General features: G+C 48.4%; 1 protein-coding gene across 3 annotated transcripts in view; it reads right to left on the reverse strand.

Moving 5' to 3' along the window:
- Window positions 1–9902, reverse strand: part of WDR82 (WD repeat domain 82) — a 65613-nt gene extending 55711 nt beyond the window's left edge. For all 3 annotated transcript variants that reach the window (XM_006028268.3, XM_025209649.1, XM_025209650.1), the window contains exon 1: window positions 9605–9902. In XM_006028268.3, coding sequence (XP_006028330.1) covers window positions 9605–9765 — 161 coding nt within the window. In that variant the 5' untranslated portion in view covers window positions 9766–9902. The remainder of the gene's footprint in view (window positions 1–9604) is intronic.
- Between the last annotated feature and the right edge of the window lie 1191 nt (window positions 9903–11093).

The following is an 11093-nucleotide window of genomic DNA, read 5'->3' on the forward strand; positions in this document are numbered from 1 at the left end:
GTTGGCTTCCTGCCCTTCAGGCGGGGGGCTGGACTTGATCTTTCGAGGTCCCTTCCAGCCCTAATGTCTATGAAATCTATGATGCTGTCCACATCCCTCCTGAAGTGCAGCAGTGCTGCCCGCCCCAAGGTGTGCACGTAGTCACCGCCAGCACGGAGCTGATGCCGGAGCTGTGCAGCCCAGCGCAGCTGTTTGCAGCCCACCCGCTGCTTGCTGCAGCTGCCCAGAGCCCGGGCTGGCTACAAACATCTGCACCGGGCTCTGGAAACCTACCATCACCTCCGTGCCGGGAGCAGGGGAGAGACTGGGGCTGCGCTGCCTCAGGCCCCTCCTCCACCGCCCACTCCCACACGAGGGTGCACGCGCCCGTGTGGAGCTGATGCCGGAGCCCGGCACAGCTGTTTGGAGCCTCCCGGCTGTAGCCGGCCCCCGCTCTCGGGGGCTGCTGGCTGCTCCCAGCAGGCAGCTGGGATGCTGTAAGCCCTGCTGGGAGCAGCCCAGGCTCCAGCAGCTACTCAGAGCTGGGGTAGCTGCTGACAGCCACAGAGCCTGGGCTGTAGGGCAGGGGCAAGGGGCACAAGCAGGGCATCCTACCATGTACCCCTTGCCCTCATTTTGTTTTTCTGCCATGCCAGCACTCCGGCATCTTCCAAGGTAGGCATTGTGGTGTTTTTTGGCACTCTGGCCAAAAAACGTTACCTACCCCTGATATACAGTATCAGATCATTACAATTCCTGTACACTGAGGACAAGCAGTACAGCACGTCTCAAATGCAAGATGCATTTCTTCCCCCAAGGGGACACTGCCATTTTCACAAGAGAACGAAGAAGGATTCAGTGCCTTCTTTGCTTGTGGACTTCCTCTATTGTTGACTTTTAATCTAGAGGCTGGTGGATCTGCTCCTGTCTAAATTACTAAATTTGTACATGCCATAGCTTAGTGTTTATATATGCAAGCTAGCCACTAAATTACATTTTTGTTTTTTTTCACCTCAGCAAAATGGTGCGACCAACTTTTAGCATATGGAAGCATTTCCACACTGCAAGATATTCTGAGAGAAAAAAAATGTGATTTGCAAATACTGTCAAATGAAATATGCATTTCCAAATGCTATTAAGATGACCAAACACATTCTTGCATTTAAGAAGTGTCCTGCAGACATTAAAAAAATCCTTCATGGGTCTAAGTGAGAAGGAGGGTAGATCATGATGATTAAAGTGCAAGTAGCTCTTTCCAACATTCTCAATCCAGAAGTCCTACTGCTGCTGTTTCTTCTTCTATAACCATCAGCATCTCAAAGGGTTGCCCAATCAACATCCTCAAGTAACCAAATATTGCAATCAACTGTATATAAAAGACACTCAATAGCTTCATTTGTAGACAAGATTAGGAAAAAATTGACCAAGCTCTTGCAAGAGCAATATATTCTTCTGGGACACCATTGTCAATAACTGAAAATGCATGCTGGCAAGAAGCTTTTATATTACTAAGACCATCATACTGTTTGCCCAGCAGACATTCTTTGAGCAAGCCTCTTTTAGAGTCAGAATATGAATGTGTAATGCAATCTGTGTGTGAGAGGAAGGCAAAAGCCCCCCTAACATGGCCCCGGACCGCTCCCGATGAGCCCCAATACTTACCACAGGGAAGGAGACAAGCGGCAGCTGCAGGGAAATGCCAATGCAGGCTCGGCAGTTCCGGAGCTGCCTAAACCTGCGAATCGGTGAGCCCCAGAGACAGGGCCTTGGAGGAGCACAGGCTGCTCAAAGAGCAGCTGGAAAAGGAATCAGCTTAGGGAGAGGCTCAGAGGGAGAGGCGTGGCATACCAGCCGGGAGACGCAGGTGGCAGAGGCCCCGAGAACGGGAAAGGAAGCCCAAGCATCTGCTGGGGAAACCTGGCCGACAGAGCAAGGAGTCCGGGCTCTGGGAGCCAAGGATCACTGGAGAACTGCAGCAGGGAGAAGCGGTTCTCCATTAGCAGTCCAAGCAGAGCCACAACTGCATCAGAGAATTCAGGTACTGCAGCGGGGAGAGGTAATGAGTGATGGCTAAGCCCCATGGGCAGCCTGGTGAAGAGGGAGGAACAGGCAGCAGCTGCATAGGAGCCCTACAGGGAAGTGGCAAGTACCACCAGGTGGTGGGACCAGGAGTGATTAGCTCCTAGTCAGGGGGGCCCTGGGAAAAAACACAGAGACGGACGGATTCCTTCTTCCATCCAAGGGGTCAGGGGGGTCCTGGGAGTCAGAATCCTAAGCGCCCGTCAGCAGACGCCGAACACCTTTTTCAATTAAGAATTATCCTAAGTTACTGTTACCCCAGGCCAGGGCAGGTTTAGTTTGTCCAAAAGTTGATCCAGAGACCAGGAATCGACTCGGGAGAGACTGACAGCCGGAAGGACCCAACCCAGGTCAAGGCGGGTAACGTGGATGAGAAGAGATCATTCCGAGACTATAGGGAACAGTATCTTCCCAGGCCGTGGATGTGGCAACGATGGGGTAAAGGGGAGGTTTGGAGCCCCACGAAGAAAGATCAGGGTCAAGGCCCCTTTTGGGACCACCAACAGGGAACTGCCTTCCCATCAATCAACGAAGACATGGCAGGTGAGTAGGGGCAGTGCCCAAAACCATCTAGGTGGCCCCAGGGTGCAGTTTTACCCTGACGTTGCTAAGGAACAAGGCACCGACCAGAAAAGGACCAAAGCCTTACAACACCTACCAGCGACACTGTGCAAGGAAAAAAATCAACAAAGGAGAAAGAATCATAAACTTTGTGATAACACCTCAACCAGTTTTTTACAGAACCATTGAAACAGGAGAGAACAGGCACACTGCAGAGTATGTCGGTAGTAAAATATGTGATGTCCTACAGAAGATTGGGAGTGGTAAAGTATTTGCTTTGCTGACTGACAATGCAAGTAATATGAAAGCAACACGGGAGATCATAATAGATAAATATCCACATACTACTGCAATAGGACATGCATCCCATGGGATAAACTTGCTTCGTATTTGTATTGTGAAGTTCGAAACTGCAAAAGATCTATAGAAGAGCAAAAGAAGTTATAAATCATGTAAAAACTACTCATATTGTAGCTCCAATCTTTAAGAAGAAGCGGGAAGAAAAGAATGTAAAGAATAAAATAGTGACATTCAAACTCTGTAGTAAAACTAGATGGGGTGGAGTGGTAATCTCATTTGAAAATTTACTAATAACAAAGAAGCTCTTCAAGAAACAGTAATCACTGAGGATCTTAAAGTACCCAGAAGCGTAAGGAACACTGTACTTGATGAGGATGTCCTCTGGGTTCAGATGCAAACCCCCCTGAAAATTCTAAAGCCGATTTCTTCAGCAATCGCTGCATCTGAATCAGTGTACTTCTGCTGGATATTCCTTACCAGATGGCCCAGATTCTCAAAAACAGTTGATTTTTATCTAAGTGGATCGCTGCTTGCAAGTACAGAAGAAAGAAAAGTGAAAGACTTCATTAACAGATAGGAAGAATTTTGTTGCCAATCAATTTATGCTGTTGCAAATCTCTTGGATACAAGTTTCAAAGGCAGAAATGTTAGTGACAATAGCACTGCTACTGCATTTGAACTGGATTACAAAACAAGCAACACTTAGGACTATATGTTGGAAAAGTACTTTCAAATGTTGCAGAATACAGAACATCTTCAGGTATTTGGTCCAGGAATGCAGTCGGGGACTGACAAGCATGTTCCTCCTGCAACATGGTGGCAAGGCCTTTGCATGACACAGCCTCTGACGACTCTTGCTTCTCATCTGCTTCAGATTCCTTGGTCTTCTGCAGTATGTGGAAGAAACTGGTCTGTTTGGAAATTCTCACAACAAATCAAGAAATAAACTAACGTGTAAAATAGTAGAGAAGCTGGTCTCAATCCAGGCAAACCTTCAGTTTTCAGAAGTCCATGAAGATGATAATAATGAAGGATCAAAAGAAGCAGAAACTGTTGATAGTGATAGCTCATTTCATGTAGCAAAATTTGTATTCCATGAGTCTTAGGGGGGGGGGTTTCCCCCTCAGCTCTTTTTCTAAAAATGAGTGCATTCTGTATCTGTTTGGCACTGTGGAGGAGAACAAGTCCAGAACATATAACTTTCTTTGTTTTACGATAGTGTCAATGGTTTCTTCTATTTTCAACTTTAATTTTTGCCTGCTTCTTATAACTGGCAAAAACTAAGAGATGCTAGATTCCTTAGAGTTCAGCAGCTTGTAGCTCTGTTTGTAACAAAAATCTAATTACATCGTTATTAGAAAACATTTTTGGGGAGTAAAGGGTAGCAATATATTAATACCTTGTCTTAAACATTTTATTCATCATTCTAAAATTAAATATTTCATAAGAGGTTTTTTTCCATTTTTCAAAACAAAAAAAAGTCCTCCGAAAAAACAGAAAAAAAGTGTTTTTTTCCCCGATTTTTTCTGGGTTTTTTTCCCAGGCTTTCATATCTCTAGGATTGCCTGCGCACTGCTGTATTGCCCTCCCAGCAGATGTAAGGGTGATTGAAGTTCCCCATGAGAATCAGGGCCTGTGATCGAGAAACTTCTGCTAACTGTTTGAAGAAAGCCTCATCTACCACTTCCTCCTGGTCTGGTGGTCTGTAGAAGACACACTCCACAACATTACCCTTGCTGCTCTCGCCTCTAACCTTAACCCACAGACTTTCAACAGGCCTCTCTCCAGTTTCATACGGGAGCCCTGAGCAATCATATGGCTCTTTTACATAAAGAACAACTCCTCTTCTTCTCCCCTGCCTGCCCCTTCCTAAACAGTTTGTACCCATCCATGACAGTGCTCCAGTCATGAGCTCCCACCAAGTCTCTGTTATCCCAGTCATGTCATAGTTCCACAACTGTGCAAGGACTTCCAATTCTTCCTGCTTGTTTCCCAGGCTCCATGTGTTTATGTACAGACACCTGAGGTCGACTGCCCCGATTTCTCAGGAAATATGAGAACACTTCCCCTATGCCCGCTCTTGCTTGCTCTTCCTCCAAGTCACCCACTTCCCCACTAATTCCAGAGCTTTGGTCTTCATCTCCCAGCAAACCCAGCTTAAACCTTCCTCACTAGGCATGCACTTGTGAAATTTGAATTGTTTTAAGAGGCATATTTTTCCTCTAGAATATTGTTACTTTTGCTATCAGAATTTGCTGTTGCTGACTGATCACGCAATTAATTTGCAAATTAATCCTTTAATACAAATGGTGTTGTACAATGGAAGTGAAGTTACACATACAGACTATTTAAAAAATGCTTGGTTCATATCCTGTTGAGATTTCTGGGTTAAAAACAAGTGGCCTGAATTTCAAGAAAGTGATATTGAAGGCCCATGGCCAAGTGCAGAAAATATGGTACAGTAGCATATGATAAAGAATAGTAAAAAGGAAACCTGAAGACACTTTCCAGAATGAAAGGAAAGGTAAAAGGTATTTTTGGGCTTCACTTCAGGAAGTTTAAGTATTTTGTGGAATTTGCAGAGAGCATAAGAATTTGATTAAGGCATCCTTCATAAGCTGGTATACCGCATTTAAAATTAATTCACTAGATGAAAGTAACCATTTTGTAGCTCATGCAAAACACATCAAGACAGAAGACATAGGTCTTTACCACACTGCTTGGTTACTATTACTACTAAACAAGAAGACTGAAAAAGCTGATGCCTTTTTTTTCTTTTTTTAAAGAACATTTGGTCACTAAACAATTTCAGTTTTAAAGCTGAAACCAGCCTTATTCTTGATCCAAACAAAAAAACAGCTACAATATATGAGACTTCAGAGACAACTTAGAGAGAGTCCAACAAAATGCAGCAAAAATGGTTCAGGGGCTGGGACATATGACTTCTAAGGAGAAGCTGAGGGAACTGGGCTTATTTAGTCTGGAAAAGGACTTAATAGCAGCCTTCAACTACCTGAAGGGTGGTTCCAAAGGGCAGATGACAAAACAAGGAGCAATGGCCTCAAGCTGCAGAAAGGAAAGTTTAAGTTAGGTATCAGGAAAAACTCTCTCACTAGGAGGGTAGTAAAGCACTGGAACAGGTTACCCAGCAAGGTGGTGGAATCTCCATCTTTGAAGATTTTTAAGACTGAACTAGACAAAGCCTTGGCTAAGATGATATAGTTAGAGAGCTTCTGGAGGGGCTGGACATGTTCAAATCAGCAGGTCCAGATGCTCTCCACCCCAGGGTGTTGAGGGACTTGGCAGGGGTTATTGTGGGGGCCCTGGCACGGCTTTACGAGCACTCGTGGTGCTCTGGCCAGGTGCCAGATGACTGGAAGAAAGTCAATGTGGTCCCCATCTTCAAAAAAGGGAAGAGGGAGGACCCGGGCAACTACAGACCCATTAGTCTTACTTCAATCCTGGGGAAACTCTTTAAGAAGATCATCAAGGAGCACATCTGTGATGGGCCAGTAGCAGGGATGATGTTCAAGGGCAACCAACACGGTTTCATTAGGGGCAGTTCCTGTCAGACCAACCTGATAGCCTTCTACGATCAGGTCACAAAAGCATTGGACGCAGGTGTCGTGGTGGATGTAGCCCTTCTGGACTTCAGCAAGGCCTTTGACACAGTCTCCCACCACATTCTCATCAAAAAACTAGGTGACTGTGGCATTGATGCCTACACAGTCAGATGGATTGCAAATTGGCTTAAGGGTCGTACTCAGAGGGTGGTGGTGGATGGGGTCTTTTTTGACCTGGAGGGAAGTGGGCAGTGGAGTCCCCCCAGGGCTTGGTCCTTGGGCCTGCACCGTTCAATTTCTTTATTAGTGACTTGGATGACGGGGAAAAAGCAGCCTGCTTAAATTTGCTGATGATACCAAGATTTGGGGTGAGGTGGGCACGCTAGTAGGGAAGGACAGATTACAGCAGGACCTGGACAGGTTACAGGGGTGGGCTAATGAAAATAGGATGCATTTCAATACTGACAAGTGCAGGGTGCTGCACTTGGGCAGTAGGAACCAGCAGCACACTTATAAGCTGGGAAACTCCCTTCTCGAGAGCAGGGTGGCAGAAAGAGATCTTGGAGTCAGTAATGACTCCAAGATGAACACGGGCCGACTATGCAAGGTCACGGTCAGCTAACCATACCTTGTCGTGCATCCGCAGGTGCATCTCAAGCAGGGCCAAGGAGGTGATCCTCCCCATCTATGCGACACTGGTCAGGCCGCAGCTCGAGTTCTGGGCGCTGCACTTCAGAAGGGATGTGGACAGCATTGAGAGGGTCCAGAGGAGGGCCACTCACATGATCCAGGGACAGCAGGGCAGATCCTATGAAGAGAGGCTACGAGACCTTAACCTGTTCAGCCTTCGCAAGAGAAGGCTGAGGGGGGACCTGGTGGCCATCTATAAACTCACTAGGGGGGAACAGCAGGGTTTGGGAGAGACCCTGTTCCCCCTAGTGCCCCCCGGGGTAACAAGGAATAATGGCCACAAATTGTTATAGAGTAGGTTTAGACTAGACATCTGAAGGCACTACTTCACAGTCAGGGCGGCTAGGATCTGGAACCAACTTCCAAGGGAAGTGGTGATGGCTCGTACTCTGGGGGTCTTTAAGAGGAGGTTTGACATCTACCTGGCTGGGGTCATTTGAGCTCGGTTTTCTCTCCTGCCCGGGACAGGGGGTCAGACTTGATGATCTACAAGGTCCCTTTCGACCCTACTTCTATGGATCTAAGTTGGGGAAGGTCCTTGTTTAAGCAGAGGGTTAAACTAGACGACCTCCTGAGGTCCCTTCCAACCTTAATTTTCTATCACTCTATCACCACAATGTCTCCTAGGGAAAATGAATACAGAGCTGGCTTACTGGCAAGCTCATGCCTGAGCAAGAGTCAATGAATATCAGATTTCTTTATCATGGGAAATACTGTGGCCTCTGTTGCAGTATACTGAAGTCAGCAGTATTAACACAAGGAATAAAAGACATTTTCAGAAGTCATTAAATTAGAAATAAAAGCCCAGCTGAAACCAGCTAGCCTGAATTTAGTTGTTATAGCAATTAATGATGGTTATTCTCTCATAAACCGAAATTTAGACAGGCTAATCCAGATGTCTAACAATCCATTATCTACAACCTTGAGCCTGCTATTCTGAGTCTCAAAAAATGTTATGACTGGTTTGAAAAGCATTTTCAATTTTTTCTATTAAATCCCAAAATATTAGGTAAGTAAAAATCTTGTTGATGCATTTGAAGCAAATGTGGGCTGCCTTTGGAAATACCCATCTATACATACTGTGCTGCAATTTAAGTTAAAATTTTTAAAAGTTATGGTCTTAATTCAGGTGTACTCTCTCAGATAAGTGGTGACAGTAACATTACTTTTGTAATTTGAACAAGGCAAACTAAACATAAATTGAATCAAATGCATACAGAAGAGAGAAAAACAGAACACGCAGAAAGTGGAAAACTGCCTTTCTACCATAGCAACAGTAATATTTAATTTAAATTTGCTTGAAAGAATAAGAGTGCATAAAGCTACCATGTTTTCCTGTCAGACAATTATACTGGTTGTGTACCCCACCTCTGCCTAAGCAGCTGAGATAACATTTCATTGCACAGCCCCAGATCTTTTTCTCTCTGCTTTTACTGTCCCCTCATTTCTTTACCCTCCAAGGGTATAGACCGTTTTGGTTTTATTCATCATATGCATGTGATGTTTTCACGTTGGCCCTCCAAGCCACCTTCAAATTTAAATGCTTTGGTCATTTATTTATTTAATCCTTGTGGTTGCAAAGATCACATTTTGCTTCATATCTGGAAGATATGTTCCCATCTACATTCACAATACTAAGTTTAGCTTTTCTAAATCACCACAGTTGCAGATCCACTAGCCAGAGTAAAAAAAACAACAAAAAAGGCTGCAGTCTAGACAGAACTTTGGAACCATCCCCTGGCAGAATCTAATAAATACCAAAAGTATTTTGGTACTGCACCTCTACTTACAAGTCTTATTATCCCCTTTTTTTGATTACTGAATTTATTCTATAGAAGAGTAGGTACTATAGAGCAGTCGGACAACTTCAATGCTTTCAAATATAGCTTGCAGCTATATAGATGGTGCAGAGCAAAACCACCAGGCCTCTCTATAGTCAGCTTCTCTCTCACTGTTCACAATCCTACAGGCAGCAGCTAAACTGGAAAGCAGGTCAGTATCACCTAACAACTGCTTCAGAAAAAGCCTGACCAGTGGCAGCAGCATTGAGAAAGCCTCCCTGGATCCAGGTATCTTCCTCCCGCCTACCACCCTTGCACATCAGTCTTTAGCTGAAAACACTTAGCAAGGCAGCTCACAGATGTCTGTGCTTATGATACCAACACCATCCAGCCATACTCGGGAAAACCATCATAGGCTGCATCCCTTCCTACCACCCTCCCCCATCCTCCCGACATCAGAAATGATCCGGTGTGGTTATTATCGCTCCCCACAGTGCCACCAGCACCGTGAGCTCAACTCCATCAGTTCCCAGAGTGCATCGGGGGGCTCTGAAGTGCCCCGGCCCAGAGCCCTTCACACCCGGCCTCCCACAGCAATGCCACCCTGCCGCGGAGCTACCTGCGCCTCCCCCTCCACACCCCGGCACTCACTTGCCCTCCTGGCAGTCATAGAGCACGATGGAGTCGTCGTCACTGCTGGAGATGACGGTCTCGCCATTGGGGCTGAAGTCGAAGCAGTTGATCTTGTCCGAGTTCTCACGGAAGACCTTGGCCACGCGGAAGCTCCGCAGCACGTTGTCCGTCAGCTTCATCCCGCTGCCGCGCGCGGAGGGGAGCGGCCGGGGCGGGCAGGGCCCAGCGGCGGCTCCGCGGGACTCCTGGGAGCTAGAGGAGGCCGGGACGGGCCCCGGGCCGGCGGCGGGGGAAGAACCACCTAGCGCGGCCTGGAGAGGGGTTCATTGTGTCCGCCATGTCCCAGCCGCAGGCACCGAGCGCAGGAGCGCGGCACTGTGGGGGCGCAGGGAAGGGGGAGGGCGCCGGAAGCGCGTCGCGGGGGCGCGAGGAGGCGCAGCGGTGCCTTGCGGGAGAGGGTGGCGAGCGGAGCGGTGCCTTGTGGGGGGAGGCGCTGCGGGGAGGAGCAGGACCGGAGGATGCGCTTTCGCCGGGCGGACAGGGCAGGGCGGGCCATGACCACGCTGCTGCCCCCGGGCCCCGCCGGCTGCTGGAGACCAAGGTCTCTGGACGGCCCGAGGGATCGTCGTTTCACTGAGCGTTGTGGGGGTCTTAGCTGATGACCACAACTGCAGAAAAAAGCAGCTGACATAACAGCCCTAGGAGCAACTCACTGTGTATGCTCTTGGCTGCAGTCTTAGTGGAAGATAAGTAAATAAATGCACAATGAAAGCTGGCACGATGCTAAACAATTTGGGGCAATGTGGATGAGGAGGCAAATTGCTAACACACCAACAAGGTGATAAAAGCATCGACGGGGCTAGTCATACCCTAGAGCTATGAAAGCTGGACGCTTGGGAAGGCAGACAGACAGGATCACAAGCCTTTGAGGCGACGCCCTGCAGAAAGGCACTGAATGTTTCCCGGACCCAACGTCGGGGCGCTCGGCAGGACGGGACCCGAGCCCGGACTGCCACCACTGGGGGAACGAGGCGCTGAACCACGATGGTCGCATGCTGGGAAGGGGGCAGGAGAGGAGCCTGTGCAGGAAATCGGCCGCGGGAGACTGGGCTCGCCGGACAGCGCAAGGCTGCTAGCCACAGAGCCGGGGGGACGCGTGTCAGTGGCCCCAGCACCTTAGAGCAGTAGAGCCGCGACCTCCCTCTACCCCATACTCCCCGCCTGGGGCCGGGGACAGCAGCATTCCCCGCCCCTCCCCCAGCGCTCAGCAGACGCACGTCTTGGAGGCAGCTCAGCCAGCCCCGCACGCGCAGCGTTTCCGCTGCGAGGAGGAGCCCGGCCCGCGCTGCCAGCGGCCGCTCTCTTGCAGCGGTTCCTGTTTCCGACCGGACGCTGGGGAGCCCCGGTCCGCCCCGTGCCGGGTTCCCCCCGGCTGCTTCCCAGCAGGCCTTGCGGCAGCCCTTTCTCTTCCTGCGTGCGCTCGCCGCGGCGGCTGTGCGGGTGAGCA

This window comes from Alligator sinensis, unplaced genomic scaffold (genome assembly GCF_000455745.1).
Source record: "Alligator sinensis unplaced genomic scaffold, ASM45574v1 scaffold487_1, whole genome shotgun sequence".
Lineage (NCBI taxonomy): Eukaryota > Metazoa > Chordata > Crocodylia > Alligatoridae > Alligator > Alligator sinensis.